This window comes from Ranitomeya imitator, chromosome 1 (assembly GCF_032444005.1).
Source record: "Ranitomeya imitator isolate aRanImi1 chromosome 1, aRanImi1.pri, whole genome shotgun sequence".
Classification (NCBI taxonomy): Eukaryota; Metazoa; Chordata; class Amphibia; order Anura; family Dendrobatidae; genus Ranitomeya; species Ranitomeya imitator.
In genome coordinates, this window is record NC_091282.1 from 248,895,450 (window position 1) to 248,912,437 (window position 16,988).

Here is a 16,988-nt window from a genome sequence, read left to right on the forward strand (position 1 = left end):
TTTTTTTTAATGAAACTACCTAGGTTTTATCTGGATGCGCAGCCCTCCCCCCTTTTTTATGAATGTGATATCTCTATATTTATATTTGTATAGTTATGATTGATTTTTTAACCCCTTTCTGACCTCGGACGGGATAGTACGTCCGAGGTCAGATCCTCTGCTTTGATGCAGGGCTCCGCGGTGAGCCCGCATCAAAGCCGGGACATGTCAGCTGTTTTGAACAGCTGACATGTGCCCGTAATAGGCACGGGCAGAATCGCGATCTGCCCGCACCTATTAACTAGTTAAATGCCGCTGTCAAACGCAGACAGCGGCATTTAACTACCGCTTCCGGCCGGGCAGCCGGAAATGATAGCATCGCCGACCCCCATCACATGATCGGAGGCCGGCGATGCTTCAGAATAGTAACCATAGAGGTCCTTGAGACCTCTATGGTTACTGATCCCCGGCAGCTGTGAGCGCCACCCTGTGGTCGGCGCTCACAGCACACCTGCAATTCTGCTACATAGCAGCGATCTGATGATCGCTGCTATGTAGCAGAGCCGATCGTGCTATGCCTGCTTCTAGCCTCCATTGGAGGCTATTGAAGCATGGCAAAAGTAAAAAAAAAAAGTAAAAAAAAATGTGAAAAAAATAAAAAAAATATAAAAGTTTAAATCACCCCCCTTTCGCCCCAATCAAAATAAATGAATACAAAAAAAAAATCAAATCTACACATATTTGGTATCGCCGCGCTCAGAATCGCCCGATCTATCAATTAAAAAAAAGCATTAACCTGATCACTAAACGGCGTAGCGAGAAAAAAATGCGAAACGCCAGAATAACGTTTTTTTGGTCGCCGTGACATTGCGTTAAAATGCAATAACGGGCGATCAAAAGAACGTATCTGCACCAAAATGCTATCATTAAAAACGTCATCTCGGCACGCAAAAAATAAGCCCTCAACCGACCCCAGATCATGAAAAATGGAGACGCTACGAGTATCGGAAAATGGCACAAATTTTTTTTTTTTTAGCAAAGGTTGGAATTTTTTTTCACCACTTAGGTAAAAAATAACCTAGTCATGTTTGGTGTCTATGAACTCGTAATGACCTGGAGAATCATGATGTCAGGTCAGTTTTAGCATTTAGTGAACCTAGCAAAAAAGCCAAACAAAAAACAAGTGTGGGATTGCACTTTTTTTGCAATTTCACCATACTTGGAATTTTTTTCCCATTTTCTAGTACACGACATGCTAAAACCAATGATGTTGTTCAAAAGTACAACTCGTCCCGCAAAAAATAAGCCCTCACATGGCCAAATTGACAGAAAAATAAAATAAGTTATGGCTCTGGGAAGGAGGGGAGTGAAAAACGAACACGGAAAAACGAAAAATCCCAAGGTCATGAAGTGGTTAATCCTTTGTGCTTTGAGCCATTTAGGATTTGTATATACAGGGTGGAGCGCGGTAATTTGCTTTTTTGCACTGCATGCTGTGGCGGCACTGTCGGTCGAAGAGAGGGGAGAGTGGGTGTGGCTTACAGTGGCTGATGGGAGATTTGTATTCTTCATGATGAACTGAATTTTCACCCGTATAAAATGTGCGTGGTCCAACATTTGTCAGCATGGGACTATTTGACACGGCGGACCTCTTGTGAAGACATGTTAGCAACGATACCCCGTGACGCAATTGTGTTTTTTTCTGATGAGGCACATTTTCACCTCAGTGGGTGTGTAAACAAACAAAATATGCGTTACTGGAGTGAAACAAACCCCAGAGAAGTTCACGAGAGACCTCTGCATTCGGACCGCGTCACTGTGTGGTGCGCCATATCACGAGTAGGCATCATTGGTCCTTACTTTTTTCAGGATAATGGTCGTGCCATAACTGTGAACTCCGAACGGTACTTGTCTATGATACAGGATTATTTTCAGCCGGCTCTTGAGGCAATGGAACTAGAGGATACATGGTTCCAACAGGATGGTGCCACTGCACACACAGCGAGGGTTACCATGAATTGTTTGAGGCAAATGTTTCCTGGACGGCTTATCTCTTTGAGGGGAGATGTGAACTGGCCAGCACGCTCACCAGATTTAGTCCCATGCGATTTTTTCCTTTGGGGTTACCTGAAGTCTAAGGTGTATATCAACCGTCCCAACACCTTGGAAGACCTAAGGAACAATATTGAAGCTGAAATTGGCAGAATACCAGTGGACATGCTTGTTAGAGTTCATGAAAACTTCAGAAAACGTATGCAGCAGTGTGTGGATAGCGAAGGTCGACATTTGCCAGATACACTATTTAAAACCATGTAATTTAAAAATTCCATTATTGTTCAGTATAATTAAAATATAAAATAAATTTTTCTAATGATCATAATTTTTTTATTTCATTCCCAAATCAGCAAATTACCGTGCTCCACCCTGTACATTTAGGATTATCTTGGAGTCATTCATTGATATGTTTAGTTGTAATTTCTGCCTTTATTCCATGTAATTCCCTTTATTTTTATATATTTTTTTTTACAAGAAAATTCTTCTTCCTCTGCCCTGTATTGATCAAATTCCTCATGTCTGCATAGTCTGAGTCTGTATGGATTAAAGCAGAGGTCCCCAACTCCAGTCCTCAAGGCCCACCAACAGGTCATGTTTTCAGGATTTCCTTTGCATTGCACAGGTGATGCAATTATTACCTGGGCAAGACTAAAGGTACCTTCACACATAACGATATTGTTAACGATAGCGTTGCTATTTGTGACGTAGCAACGATATCGTTAATGAAATCGTTATGTGTGACAGCGACCAACGATCAGGCCCCTGCTGGGAGATCGTTGGTCGCTGAATAAAGTCCAGAACTTTATTTCGTCGCTGGACTCCCTGGAGACATCGCTGGATCGACGTGTGTGACACCGATCCAGCGATGTCTTCACTGGTAACCAGGGTAAACATCAGGTAACTAAGCGCAGGGCCGCGCTTAGTAACCCGATGTTTACCCTGGTTACCATGCTAAAAGTAAAAAAAAACAAACACTAGATACTTACCTAACGCTGTCTGTCCTCCAGCGCTGTGCTCTGCACTCCTCCTGTACTGGCTGTGAGCCGGAAAGCAGAGCGGTGACGTCACCGCTCTGCTTTCCGGCTCCCAGCCAGTACAGGAGGAGAGCAGAGAAGCAGAGCGCAGCGCTGGAGGACAGACAGTGTTAGGTAAGTATCTAGTGTTTGTTTTTTTTTACTTTTAGGATGGTAACCAGGGTAAACATCGGGTTACTAAGCGCGGCCCTGCGCTTAGTTACCCGATGTTTACCCTGGTTACCGGCATCGTTGGTCGCTGGAGAGCGGTCTGTGTGACAGCTCTCCAGCTACCAAACAGCGATGCTGCAGCGATCCGGATCGTTGTCGGTATCGCTGCAGCGTCGCTTAATGTGAAGGGGCCTTAAGGAAATCCTGAAAACATGACATGTTAGTGGGCCTTGAGGACTGGAGTTGGGGACCCCTGGATTAAAGGAGTGAAAGCGCTCCTCTCCAGGGCAAATTGCCTCCATTACAACTGTGTCCTGAACAATGGTTTATTTACTCTTGGGATTAAATCCTGGGAGATAGTGCTGATTGTGGCAGCTTCACAGGGTATAATGACCCCTCCAGACAGGAGCACTTAACTCCATCCTCCTTCACTCTGCTGCCAGGCGGGCATCCCTTCTCATGCTGCGGTTCTTTGTGATCACTGAGTACTGTGTATTCATTCATTCCCCTCCATTGGCAATGCTATATTCTCTCTTGTTACATATGATATCTATCATTGGTTCGTGGACAGGTGAAGTGTTAATTTCGCTTTGTTTCTGCGCTCACCTCGAACGGTGATTCGCTGCTTAAATTGTTACTCTTATGTACATGACGCAATTTTAAACTCACTAATTATAATTTTCGTAATTTTAGATCACCACAAATTAATCTTCACATATATATTTATATTTTTTTTAATGTAAAATAATAAAACATGATTTTATTCCACATTGAGGCTATGTGCAAAAACGCTATAAAAACTCATTAAAAATGCATGCATTATGTATTCTATCATTTAGAATGCATTCTGCATGTTATGTGCACATGGATGCGTTTTTTTCCGCGAAAAAAACGCATCGCGGTAAAACAAATGAGCATGTTCATTATTTTTGCGCATTTTCTGCGTTTTTCCCGCAATTCTATGCATTTGGGAAAAACGCACAAAAAACGCGTCCAAAACCCGTCAAAATCGCATGCGGATTTCTGGCAGAAATGTCCGTTTTTTGTCAGGAAAATTTCTGCAAGAAATCCTGACGTGTGCACATACCCTGAATGTAAAGATTCCAATGGATTTTCAATAAGAAAAAGCAGCTTGTTGATTCCACACGGTAGTTCATCTGTAAGGCATTCGCTTCTGAACTGGAGTAACTCCTTTTCTTACAGGTTCTTGTCCACTTAAGTACAGATGTGTTTTTTTTGTTTTTTTTTAATTTCCTCCTAAATGCTGCAAATTTGGAACTATTGTCTAGAAATATAAACAAAGTCATTGTATTTTCATTATATATACCTCTCTAATCGTTTGAATTGTTAATTGTGTTATCATTGAACTTTGACACTGAGTCATCTGACCTGTTGGTGCTCATTTTTTTTGTAACCTAGCAAAACTATTTATACCTGTGATGCCTGTATATTCTGTGTGGTATTTCCTGATGAAGGGGGCATGAGACCCCTGAAACGCGTTGAATAAAACCACTGTGAATCAACTATACTCTCCTGAAATTCATCTTAGCGGCAGCGCAGAATTTTAACTACAAATCTCCCTTTGAAGACATTATTTTCTCTGGTCGGTGAAGACCTGTGGATCTGCAGCAGCCGCTATCTATATGCTCTAATCTCATCCTAACCAGGTGAGCAAATTTGGTGTATATTCTCCTCTGTGTAACGTGGATAAGACCCTATTGCGCGCTTTGTCTCCCCATTGTTTTGCAATAAAAACATAGCCATGGAACTCAGTATATATGAGGAAATCACACCTGACACAGAGTGATACCATTTATTTTAATGGTGATAAATATGTAGTATATAATCATACAACCTGTTAAAATGAAATGTATATTAAAATAAGCATACTGCAAAGGAAAATCAATAAAAAAGCTACATTCAAATATATATAATTTTTTTTTTTTAATCAAATATACAACTTCAACGAAATAGTAGACATTTCACATTACTGAAGCTTGTAATACATGGTGCAAAATTGTAATAGTTTGTTTTCCCCAAAACATTGTTGCAACCCTTACAAAAGCATATAGAAAACGTGTAAGTAAAGAGATATTTAGCAGCTATTTGGGGGCTTTGAACCCTACATACATATCTGCAGATATTCTATCATGCAATAACAGATGTATCAGACTTATTGATACATGGAGTCTGATAACTATACATCAATACAACAGCTAGTTTATACTGAACTGAAAAATACTTAGTCCCGTATTAAATATTTCCTTTGTTTTGTAAAATAGACACCAGGAAAATATTCCAGAAAGTTGCAAGTATAATCTTTGGCTTTTTGGCCAAACTTCACAAGTTTTTTCTGTAAATATTAATATATACCCAAGATGAAAAGAGAAATCTTCTGGTACAAAAGTACATCTGTTGTGTTTATCTAGAAAAGCTCAAAACCTAGAAATGGCTTGATTGGACATGGCATTGGCGGTTTCCATTCTTGCTGACTTCTGCAGTGTCCTTATACTGGTAAAGTTTACTAGAGATTGGTAAAATGGCTGACATAATACAAAACATAAGCAGCCCCTTATATAAAGCCACTTATAATTCAGTGCACCCTCCAGGACAACCCCCATACAAAACAAGCCGTCATTCATCCCAAGTCTACTTGTGATTTAGTGTAGGATGCTAATATTACGATACATTGTCAATGCACAACATTTTTGCACCAGCACTATAGGTACTATCTATCTATGCATCTATATATAAACGAGTGTATGTGTGTGTGCGTATCAACGAAGATGTCATAATGGTTTCCATGGCGACAATGATGTCATAATAGGTTGCAATGGTGACAGTGATGTCATAATAGGTTGTAATGGTGATGGTTATGTCAGAATGGTTGCCATGGTGACGATGATGTCATAAGATGTCACAAGTTGCCATGGCAACGAATATGTTAGAATGGTTGCCATGGCAAAGATGTCATAATGGGTATATGGGCACGGAACTATGGGATGGAGGATGCATGATGGGTATATGGGCACGGGACTATGGGATGGAGGATGTGTATGATGGGTATATGGGCACGTGACTATGGGATGGAGGATGTGTATGATGGGTATATGGGCACGGGACTATGGGATGGAGGACGTGTGCTGGGTATATGGGCACGGGACTATGGGATGGAGGATGTGTTTGATGGGTACATGTGCATGGGACTATGGAATGGAGGATGTGTATGATGGGTATATGGGCACAGGACTATGGGATGGAGGATAATCATAATTTGTTATAACTAACCACTGTTAGTTACTATGCCCGGGCAACGCCGGGTTCTTCACCTAGTTATAAATAATACTTCCTAAAAAAAAAAGAACAAAAAAAAAGTGTTTTTACTAGTTTATATGTTCACAAGCAAGAAGAGCAAACTGTCTGGTGTTATAATAATGTAATACATATGCAATTTATACTATTGCTAAATTTGATCCCTGAACAAATTACATGGCAGTACGTCCAGGGATTTTCACTGCCAACACTATGGACAAAAGTATTTGGACACCTTAATCATTGAGTTCATGTTTTTTACACAGTCCCATTTCCACCGCTGTATAAAAGGCAGATCCTTGCCGTGTGAACACATGGCTTGTTCGAAAGAGCTTATGAAATTAAAGTGGGGTCCTGTACTTGGAAGCAACATTGTAACAAGTTAAAATTTAATCCCTCCCAAATATTCCACAATTGTCTGAAGACATTATTGTTGAGAAATGAACATATTTTAGTAGCCACAGAAACAGAGCCAAAAAGTGTGACGATGTAGAGTTGTAGAGCAAGCAACTGCATGCAAGCCTTACACCACCAAGCACAGTAACAAACTTTAGGTGGAGTGCATGTTACCACTGGACTATGAAGTAGTGGAAATGTGTTCTGTGGAGTAACAAATCACACTTCTCTATCTGGCAGTCTGATGGACCGGTCTGAGTTTGGCAATTGACAGGAGAATATTACCTATCTAACTGCACTGTGCCAAATAAAGGTTGGTGGATATAGGGGATTTCAGATGTTGGCCTAGGTTCCTTTGCCCATTGTGTATGGAAATGTTAATGCTTCAGCATAGCAAGACATTTTGAACAGTTGAATGTTTCAAAGTTTATGGGAAGAGTTTGGTGAAGACCCTTTTCTGTTCCAGTATGAGTGTTCCCAGTGCACAAAGCAAGGTCTATAAAGGCATGCTTGGGAGAGTTAGGTGTGGAAGAACGTGACTGGCCGCACATAGCCCTGACCTCAACCTCATGAAACACCATTGAGATGAACTAGAATACAAATTTTGTGCCAGTCCCACTCATGCAACATCTATGTCTGACCTCACAAATGCTCTTCTCGATGAATGAGCAAAGGCAAACTCCAAAATTTTGTAGAAATCATAATCAGAAAAGTGGAAGTTGTCATAGCTGCAAAGAAAGGATTACCGTAAATCCGTTTTAAAGGGCTTTAGAATGGATCTTAACGGCTGCGGTAGGTGTAATGTGAAGGTGTCCCAATACTTTATGCCATATAGTGTATGTGAGTTTTGGCTGCACATAGGCATTTGAAGACTTATCTACAAGAGAGGACTTCTCATGAATTAGAGTTCCCTACTCCAGAAATCTCCCTCTATGTACCTGACTGGAATGAGAGGTTTGGTGTAGCACACAACACTGGTCAGACACGTCTGACTTCAGCACATCTCCTCAACAATACCGACGTGAGCACAACGAATAGAGCTGTGCTTAGCATCTCTGCTCAAAGTCTAGCAGCTGTTACCGGACAGGATCTCTGCTGTATTAGCCGCTACACTTTGATGGATGACGCTGTGCTCAGCAGCTCCTAAAGTGTTTACATCGGGTGTCAGATTCCTTCCGATCTGCAATTGTTGACCATCAAATATCAATGCCTGGACAACCCTTTTAAAAGGATAATAAACTTGTTGTTTTTTCTTTTTATAACTTTTTTGGTATATTCATTTTTCTTTTATTTTGGTTTTATGAAAATAAATCCCTAAAGTGTCTTTTTCTCATTTTACAGTGATGACAGTAAGTACAGAAAATTACATCACATCATCACTGCTAGCCTGTAAACAAAGACTGGAAAGTAGCCTCCAGAACATCGGCATAGTTATTTATTTTATTTTTTAACAACTGGATAACCGGTTTTTCCCCATAAAACTCCTTAAACTCACACATTCATGTTGATATAAAGAATCTAAAATATATAGTCAAAGTTAGTAGGTAAGCAATGATTCATGTCAGTTACTGGCTGGGTATAACTGATATGACTAGAGCACTGTAGGCTTACAGAAGGAACAATGAGAAGAACAAAAAGGTAAAATAACTTCCAAAGGACAACAAATTACAACGTAACCGCTCCAAAACCTACCACCCCTTTATCAAAACCAGATGTGTGCTACATCATCTACTACGTATACGCTCCATAGTTTCTGAAGATTTGTTGGCACCAGGAAAAATGAGCAAGCAAGCAAAAAGCAAATTTGACTCAACCATCACGGCAAGTCTTAGAAGGTATTTGCATTCTTAAATGCCCATCTAATACCAATATCAAAATAAGTTCAATGAAGCTTCACTACTGTAAGGATCTAGGGTAGAGCAATATTAAAAGTTAATATTGACTTTGATGGAAAGGCGTCAGAATACAAAGTTCATCCCTTGCTGCCCATGAAGCTGTCATATGCCTATGCTGACCAATCTACAGCCAAAAATAAGAACGTGTAGGAGTATCAAAAACATACGATTAATCAGGCTTGGTACATGTATATTACTTTTTACACGTATATTACTTTTCTGGATTAGAAATAGCACCAACATACATTTTGGGAAGAAGTGAAAACTGGGAGGAAGCAGTGTGATTCTCTGGGAAATGGCCTGCTGGGAAACTTTGGATCCTAGCATTCATGTGGATGTTACTTTAACTCCACCAAGAAATGTTTTTGTAAGCCAGGTAAACCCATTGATGGGTATGGTATTCTATTTGAGAACCAATTTAGTAGTGTGACAGGATATGCGTGACAGTGTGTATCCTTCTGTCCTCTGACGCCATTTAGTAGTGTGACAGGACCTGACTTCTTTCCTGTTGAAAGAAGTCACTATTGATACGGAACAGAACAAAGAGTTTACGGTGTTGATCTAACTCCAGGACTTAAAGCATCTGCTGCTAATATTTTGGTGCAGGATACTACAAGACACCACCAAGGGTATTGCGAAGTCTACACAGAAGAAATTACCATTTTGTAGGCATATGAGGGGTCTACCCATTATTAGGCAAGTGGTTTTAATGTTATGGCTGATAGGTGTATAGTCTACAAAAAAAAGACAACCTTTTCAAAAGGACATTGTGTAATATAAGGGGTATATTCTGTGACTTTATATGATTGTGAATATTGCTGCTCTTTAAATTTGGTGTTGGCAAAACTTTTTTTTTTTTTTTAATTAGAGACTGAAATAAATGGGTAGATTCCAGACGTGATAAAAAGTCTCAAGTCATTGGATAGGAAATTATATATTTATTTATTAAATCAGAGTGATTAGTTTCTAGGTGGCTGTAAACAAGAAAATTCAGGAAAATGGATACGAAGCTTGAAGAAGAACACTGAATATCAAGTGGAGAAATAATAATAAACACTTATTTTATGTGTTTATCTTATGTCTCAGTCTAAAGGCCCCTTCACATTTAGCGACGCTGCAGCGATACCGACAACGATCCGAATCGCTGCAGCGTCGCTGTTTGGTCGCTGGAGAGCTGTCACACAGACCGCTCTCCAGCGACCAACGATGCCGGTAACCAGGGTAAACATCGGGTAACTAAGCGCAGGGCCGCGCTTAGTAACCCGATGTTTACCCTGGTTACCATGCTAAAAGTAAAAAAAAACAAACACTACATACTTACCTACCGCTGTCTGTCCTCCAGCGCTGCGCTCTGCTTCTCTGCTCTCCTCCTGTACTGTCTGGGAGCCGGAAAGCAGAGCGGTGACGTCACCGCTCTGCTTTCTGGCTCACAGCCAGTACAGGAGGAGTGCAGAGCGCAGCGCTGGAGGACAGACAGCTGTAGGTAAGTATGTAGTGTTTGTTTTTTTTTACTTTTAGCATGGTAACCAGGGTAAACATCGGGTTACTAAGCGCGGCCCTGCGCTTAGTTACCCGATGTTTACCCTGGTTACCAGTGAAGACATCGCTGGATCGGTGTCACACACGCCGATCCAGCGATGTCTCCAGGGAGTCCAGCGACGAAATAAAGTTCTGGACTTTATTCAGCGACCAACGATCTCCCAGCAGGGGCCTGATCGTTGGTCGCTGTCACACAGAACGATTTCATTAACGATATCGTTGCTACGTCACAAATAGCAACGATATCGTTAACAATATCGTTATGTGTGAAGGTACCTTTAGACTCATTGCTCTGTGGGCTAAAAAAATCTATTTCTATGGGTTTTAAGGAAATATTTCTATATAAAATGCATTAAACATATTAAAAAGACTATAGCTTAAAAAAAAGCCTTTTCTTCCAAGTCTTTTTACTTCAAATTTTCCCATGCATGATGATGTTATTTACCATGACTCGAATACCGTTACTTTAATTTCTGCTCGTTGGCAATAATGCATGAGCAGAGAGAATAGTTAGGATTACAGGGCCAGTCTGGAAATAATACGTCGGGGAATGTTAGAGACAACTGGTTCCAAAAGAAAAAAAGAAATCTATTGCACTTACACTATAAGGCCCGTTTCCAGCTATGGCTGCTTTTTCAGGTCCTTAAGGCTATGTGCACACGTAGAATGGTCCACTGTGGATTTTTCCGCAGTGGATTTGTTAAACCTGCAGGGCAAAAACGCTGCGTTTTTGCTGCAGATTTATCGTGGATTTACCGCGTTTTTTCTGCGGATTTCACTGCAGTTTTACACCTGCGGTTTTCTATAGGAGCAGTTGTAAAACCGCTGCGGAATCCGTAGAAAGAAGTGACATGCTGCGGAATGTAAGCCGCTGCGTTTCCGCGCGTTTTTTTCCGCAGCATGTGCACAGCGTTTTTTGTTTCCCATAGGTTTACATTGTACTGTAAACTCATGGGAAACTGTTGCGGACCCGCAGCTGCGGAAACGCTGTGGATCCGCAGCAAAATCGGCAGCATGTGCACATAGCCTTAATGTTAATCTATGTTACACAACTCAGGAGCTAGATAGTCCTTCTGTATGGAAAACCCCCATGCACATTAGACTAACGTCAGCCAAAACAGATTGATCAACAGGTTTGGCCATCAGTTTAGTGTCTTCCAACCGTCCCCCGATACATGGCGTCAGAGGACAGAAGGATACAAGGCATGTCCAATTTCCGATAACCTGACGCCAGAGATGTCTTGCAGCGACTCTCTGATAGAGAACACAGGAGTTCTCAGCAAAGTGATCGCTCCGGTGTATGGGGGAGAAGAGAAAGATAGCTGGCAGACAAACATTTGTCCGGCTAACAGCTATTGAAAGTGTATGAGAATATGTAGACTGATGGGCTGCAGCCACCATCCACATCGATGGCCACAAACGTACTAGACTGAACAGTGCAGAGATTCTGATTGGTGGGACACAAGAGTAGTGAAGTTGCAAGAGTTTTAATCAAGGAGCAAAAATATTGTCTTGGTCATATCACTTCTATTAATGCTTTACATATATACATATATTTTTTTGAACAAGTGAAAAGTAAGTCATACTGGTCTTCAATCTACATGAAAGTGGTTTCCAGCAAGCACAAGAGTTATACATGAGGTGCACTATTCTCCCTTATCGGATGCACACAGAGAGGTGGTGTAGCCCCAAATATACAAAAGAACAGTGATACTGAAGCCCTGCTGTAGACGTCGCTATTGTGATTATTGTAACTTGGCACTTCACCTACTGACTACTTTTTAAGGAAAATGGCACCAAAATCTTAAAGAAAGTCTGTCAGCAGGTTTTTGCTACCCCATCTGAGAAAGGCAAGGTTTAGGGACAGAGACCCCGATTCCAGCGCTGTAGCAATTTACTGGTTGCTGCAGTTTTGATTCAAATGTTTTCCTTGCTGAAGATCTACCAGTTCTCAAAATGCTGAGCCTTGTATAAGCCGCATCACCGATGGGCAGCTTTCTGCTTATGCACAGTGTACACAGAAAGCTGCCAATCAGGGGCAGGGGCAATTTGGACTATTTGGCAGCAGATTTACTAGTCCTGTAGTGATAAAAAAAGACTGGTATCTGCAAGAGATTAGCAAAGCGACACCATACAGCCCAGTAAGAGATACGTCGCTGGAATTACAATGCTGCTCTCAAATTAGGTAGTAAAAACCTGGTTACAAATTCCCTTTAACATATGAGAACTTGTAATTCTTATTTGAAATATGCATGAAAATGTAATCAACCGTCATAGTAAAATTTATAATGAAAACAAAAACAAAAAACACTTTGGCAGTTTTCAGTTGTCTGCAATACTCTATATAACTCCAGGGCTTGAGAACCAAGTTGGGCAAGACTACCTAATCCGAAATGAGTCTCTTCGTTGCTCCGTGCACATAGGTGTCCATACACTAGATTCATGTACTGTAAAACCTTAGACTGTGAAGTGTAGTGTCCTGCAAGCTACGGTATATATATGCACGGCGTGTAATATTTGGCATCATTAAGACATATGCTACAAGCCACTTCATTTTTTTTTCCAATATACAATACAAGCACCTTCTCGGGATCAGTCTCCATGAGTCCTCTGGAAGAATGAGCCTATAGCAAAGTAACTGAGAACGTTTAACAACCAAGGCAGGACATTAAGGTCTTTAGCGCATGCAGCAACATAAGGTGCATAAGTAGCATGCATGGTTCAGTTTACACACGGTGTGTTCAACATACACACTCCCAGGTAATAGATGAAGAAGCCCAAGCCCTGGCCCATCACGACAGATAGCCTCAAGATAGAACCTCATCTTCTCCCAAGTCTTGCAGGTCACTCTCTCTTAGGCTTTCATCACTGCCTTGAATCCTGTGAGATAAGCACATTATATTAAAAATCATCGTCGTGGAATGTTGAAAATTTTAAGGAAAAGAGCAATGCAGGAATAAATGTCGCAATAGATGGTACAAGAGCAGGAAAGAAGTGGTTGAGCCAAGATACTGCATTTCTAGCAGAAGGTTCTCTTTTACTGGGATCTTGTCCATGGAGTAGGATATCAATATTGGTGATTGGATGTTCTGGTCAATTGGTAAGATATCAAAGATAAACTGCTATCAAGCTCTAAATCAATGCGCTAACCTAAAATAAGCTGTTGGGGGAGGTATTGAAGAAAAGACTAAATAGGCCATATTTTATCACTTAAGCTGAGAAGCTGTTAGCTGAAGTTCAGAATGTTAAAAAGCTGGAAACACTTTCTGCTCTTGTTACCTTTCATGGATATATTCCCTGACTTGTTTTTTCTAGAAATGAAAAGAAATAAACCCATTATTTTTTACACTTGAATGGCAAAACTAACTTGCCTTCATTTGTAGCGGACTGCTTGGTTACCATAAATACACAGAAATCAAAGTGATGGCTCATTAACGACCCTACATACCATAGATGTGCCGACAGTTTGGTTGCCATTATTTAAAAAGGTTCTTGACAATTTATGGCATTTGGGTAAAAAGGAGTGCAAAACAGGAGTCAAAAATGGAGTTCAGATGGATTAGCAACTAAGAGGAGCAAAGGCTGGAGGCGATTTCTATTGCATTGGCCAGTCCAAGGTTTATTATAAGCAAATGTAAGAAGTCATAACCCAACTGCAAATTTATGAAAACATACGTCTGTAAGTTTCCCGGAGAAGACATAGATCTTTCTTCCTTTCGGCTTCCTTCAAATGGATTTCCAAACGATCGTTTCCGCAGCATAGTTTTTACCAATATCTAGAAAGACAAACAAATCATAAATACAAATCGCCATGATCCATCTCAGAGACAGGTGAAAGCAAGAAATAAGCCAAGCTCTAATGCCACTAAACAGGGAGTAACATTTAAAGCAAAAGGTGACTTGGCACTCGAGTGCATCAGTCAAATATCCAAAGAAACGGCTACTTACAACAATATCATTTACTAACAAAAAGGGAACACATGATATTGTTTCTATAATGACAGCTCAATAAGCCATTAAGGAAAGGTACTGTGCTGAACTTACCACCGTTGCCAAGCTGGGAATGTGCTTCACAGAATTTTCCACCTCTTCCTCAGTTACTTCTATCAGGGTGCAGTTTTCATCCTCACTAGGGAGAGGCTCGGCACCATGTTTAGTCACCCACGGATGTAGCTAAATCAAGAAATATTAGGAATGGAACTTTATTATAGTTCTTGAAACAGAGCTCAGCATGGGCAACAGATGTATGTGGGCTTTGGAAGCTGAGCGACCCAATGGAATCCTTTACTATGGATCGCATGTGATTTTTGGGGACCTTGACAGATTCTGAATCAGGACGTTAGAGGTTGAACAATTCACCTTGTTGAAAACGTATCTCTAAATCACTCTAGTGTCTCATGATATAATTTTACAATGCATATTGTGACTAAAGAACAAAATCTAAAAATCTTCCAGTGCTTTAAGAGGTGTTGGGTAATCATTTAAATTCATGTTTTGAAGTATATGTTTTTTATGTACAATGTGATTTTATTCATTATGTGTGCGGATTCATTAATTACTTGACTGATGGTAACACTGAAACAGGAACCTATGTAAATGCATCAGTCACTATGTTAAGGTTGCTGCGACATCTGAAACGCATAGATGCCAGAACTATGCTAGCACAAATCCAACCGTTATCTTACCAGATGTCCTCTGTAGGAGTTTCATCTAAATAAAGAAAAACCTGTTTGTTGAGCTGGATTCCTCCTTCATTTATTAAAGGGAACCTGTCACCCCGAAATTCGCGGGTGAGGTAAGCCCACCGGCATCAGGGGCTTATCTACAGCATTCTGTAATGCTGTAGACAAGCCCCCGATGTTACCTGAAAGAGGAGAAAAAGACGTTATATTATACTCACCCAGGGGCGGTCCCGCTGCTGGTCAGGTCAAACGGGCGTCTCCGGTCCGCTGCGGCGCCTCCCATCTTCATTACAAGACGTCCTCTTCTGATCTTCAGCCACGGCTCCGGCGCAGGCGTACTTTGCTCTGCCCTGTTGAGGGCAGAGGATAGTACTGCAGTGCGCAGGCGCCGGAAAGGTCAGAGGCCCGGCGCCTGCGCACTGCAGTACTTTGTCTGCCCTCAAAAGGGCAGAGCAAAGTACACCTGCGCCGGAGCCGTGGCTGAAGATCAGAAGAGGACGTCTTGTAATGAAGATGGGAGGCGCCGCAGCGGACCGGAGAGGCCCGTTTGACCTGACCAGCAGCGGGACCGCCCCTGGGTGAGTATAATATAACGTCTTTTTCTCCTCTTTCAGGTAACATCGGGGTCTTATCTACAGCATTACAGAATGCTGTAGATAAGCCCCTGATGCCGGTGGGCTTACCTCACCCGCGAATTTCGGGGTGACAGGTTCCCTTTAAGACAAGTCAGCGCATCCTTCAGATTGTCATCTTCATAAGTCACATATGACTTGGAGTTGTATTGAATAATTGTGTAACAGTACGTTAACTTAGGCCTCTTTCACACTTCCGTCGGTACAGGTCCGTCGCTAAGCGTCGGCGCGACGTACCGACGCACGTTGTGAAAATGTGGCACGACGTGAGTAGCGGATGAAGTTTTTCAACGCATCCGCTGCCCATTCTAAAGTCCAGGAGGAGGAGACGGAGTTCCGGCCGTGCATGCGTGGTAGGAAATGGCGGACGCGACGTACGAAAAAAGTTCCCTTGAACGTTTTTTCGTGCCGACGGTCCGCCAAAACACAACGCATCCAGTGCACGACGGACGCGACGTATGGCCATACGTCGCTATCCGTCGGCAATACAAATCTATGGGCAAAAAACACATCCTGCGGGCAACATTGCAGGATCCGTTTTTTCCCCAAAGCGACGCATTCAAAATGACGCAAGTGTGAAAGTAGCCTTAGTTGTCCAAGTGACCATCTGCGAGGGTGTATCCCAATTATATAATTGTAAGCTACTAGTTCAATACATAAACTCAATGCCTATACAAACACAAGCCCTATGATACACTCACCTTTATATCAGGAACTGAAATTCTAGACTCTGGGTTTTTATCCAACATTTTCAGAATAAGGTACTTCAGATCTTCTGAGATTTCTGGCCTGTGAAAAGAGAAAAACAAATATGACTTTCTAAAGGTCTTACCAATAAAAGGGTATCTATAGAACAAGCCATAAATGTCTAGAACTGTCCCATAGGTGGAACAGGCATTTATTACAATAATGGGATGGCATGGCATTATGCTGCTCGCGGAGAGGTGATGAATGGGCATTCCAACCAATCTCTCCATCACTAGTGACGTCCGTTAGAACACTGTTCTTTTGACAGATGGGGGTCCACTGGCGCAACCTGCATCTGCTACAGATTTCTGAAATATCCTGTGGACATGCAATAAATGTAGAAGATAGAAATACCCATTTATGTAAACCATCTTCTGGCAGGTTGCTGAAATTCACACCATTAGTAGTATTAGACCCTTGACACCACACCTAACAAGCACACAAGAAACCGAACTTACTGGTCTGGAAACTCCAGAAGCTGATTCTTTATTTTTCCATGTAGTGATAAAATGCTCTCATCCATAAAAGGACACTAAAAATACAAGAAAATACTTAACCAAACAAAAT

General features: G+C 41.4%; 1 protein-coding gene across 3 annotated transcripts in view; it reads right to left on the bottom strand.

The window, feature by feature from the left end:
- Positions 1-8,226: 8,226 nt before the first annotated feature.
- Positions 8,227-16,988, bottom strand: part of CAMKK2 (calcium/calmodulin dependent protein kinase kinase 2) — a 159,974-nt gene continuing 151,212 nt past the window's right edge. The window contains exons 12-17 of one of the 3 annotated variants that reach the window (XR_011318598.1): positions 16,880-16,953; positions 16,376-16,463; positions 14,405-14,533; positions 14,036-14,136; positions 11,566-13,240; positions 8,227-9,279 (exon numbers count right to left, since the gene is read on the bottom strand). Coding sequence is in view for 2 of the 3 variants with exons in the window: in XM_069755392.1 (XP_069611493.1) it covers positions 13,168-13,240; positions 14,036-14,136; positions 14,405-14,533; positions 16,376-16,463; positions 16,880-16,953 (465 nt within the window). In the remaining variant the exon portion in view is untranslated. Of the gene's footprint in view, positions 13,241-13,639; positions 13,672-14,035; positions 14,137-14,404; positions 14,534-16,375; positions 16,464-16,879; positions 16,954-16,988 lie in introns of all 3 variants that reach the window. The other 2 variants (XM_069755405.1, XM_069755392.1) reach the window with 2 other exon arrangements.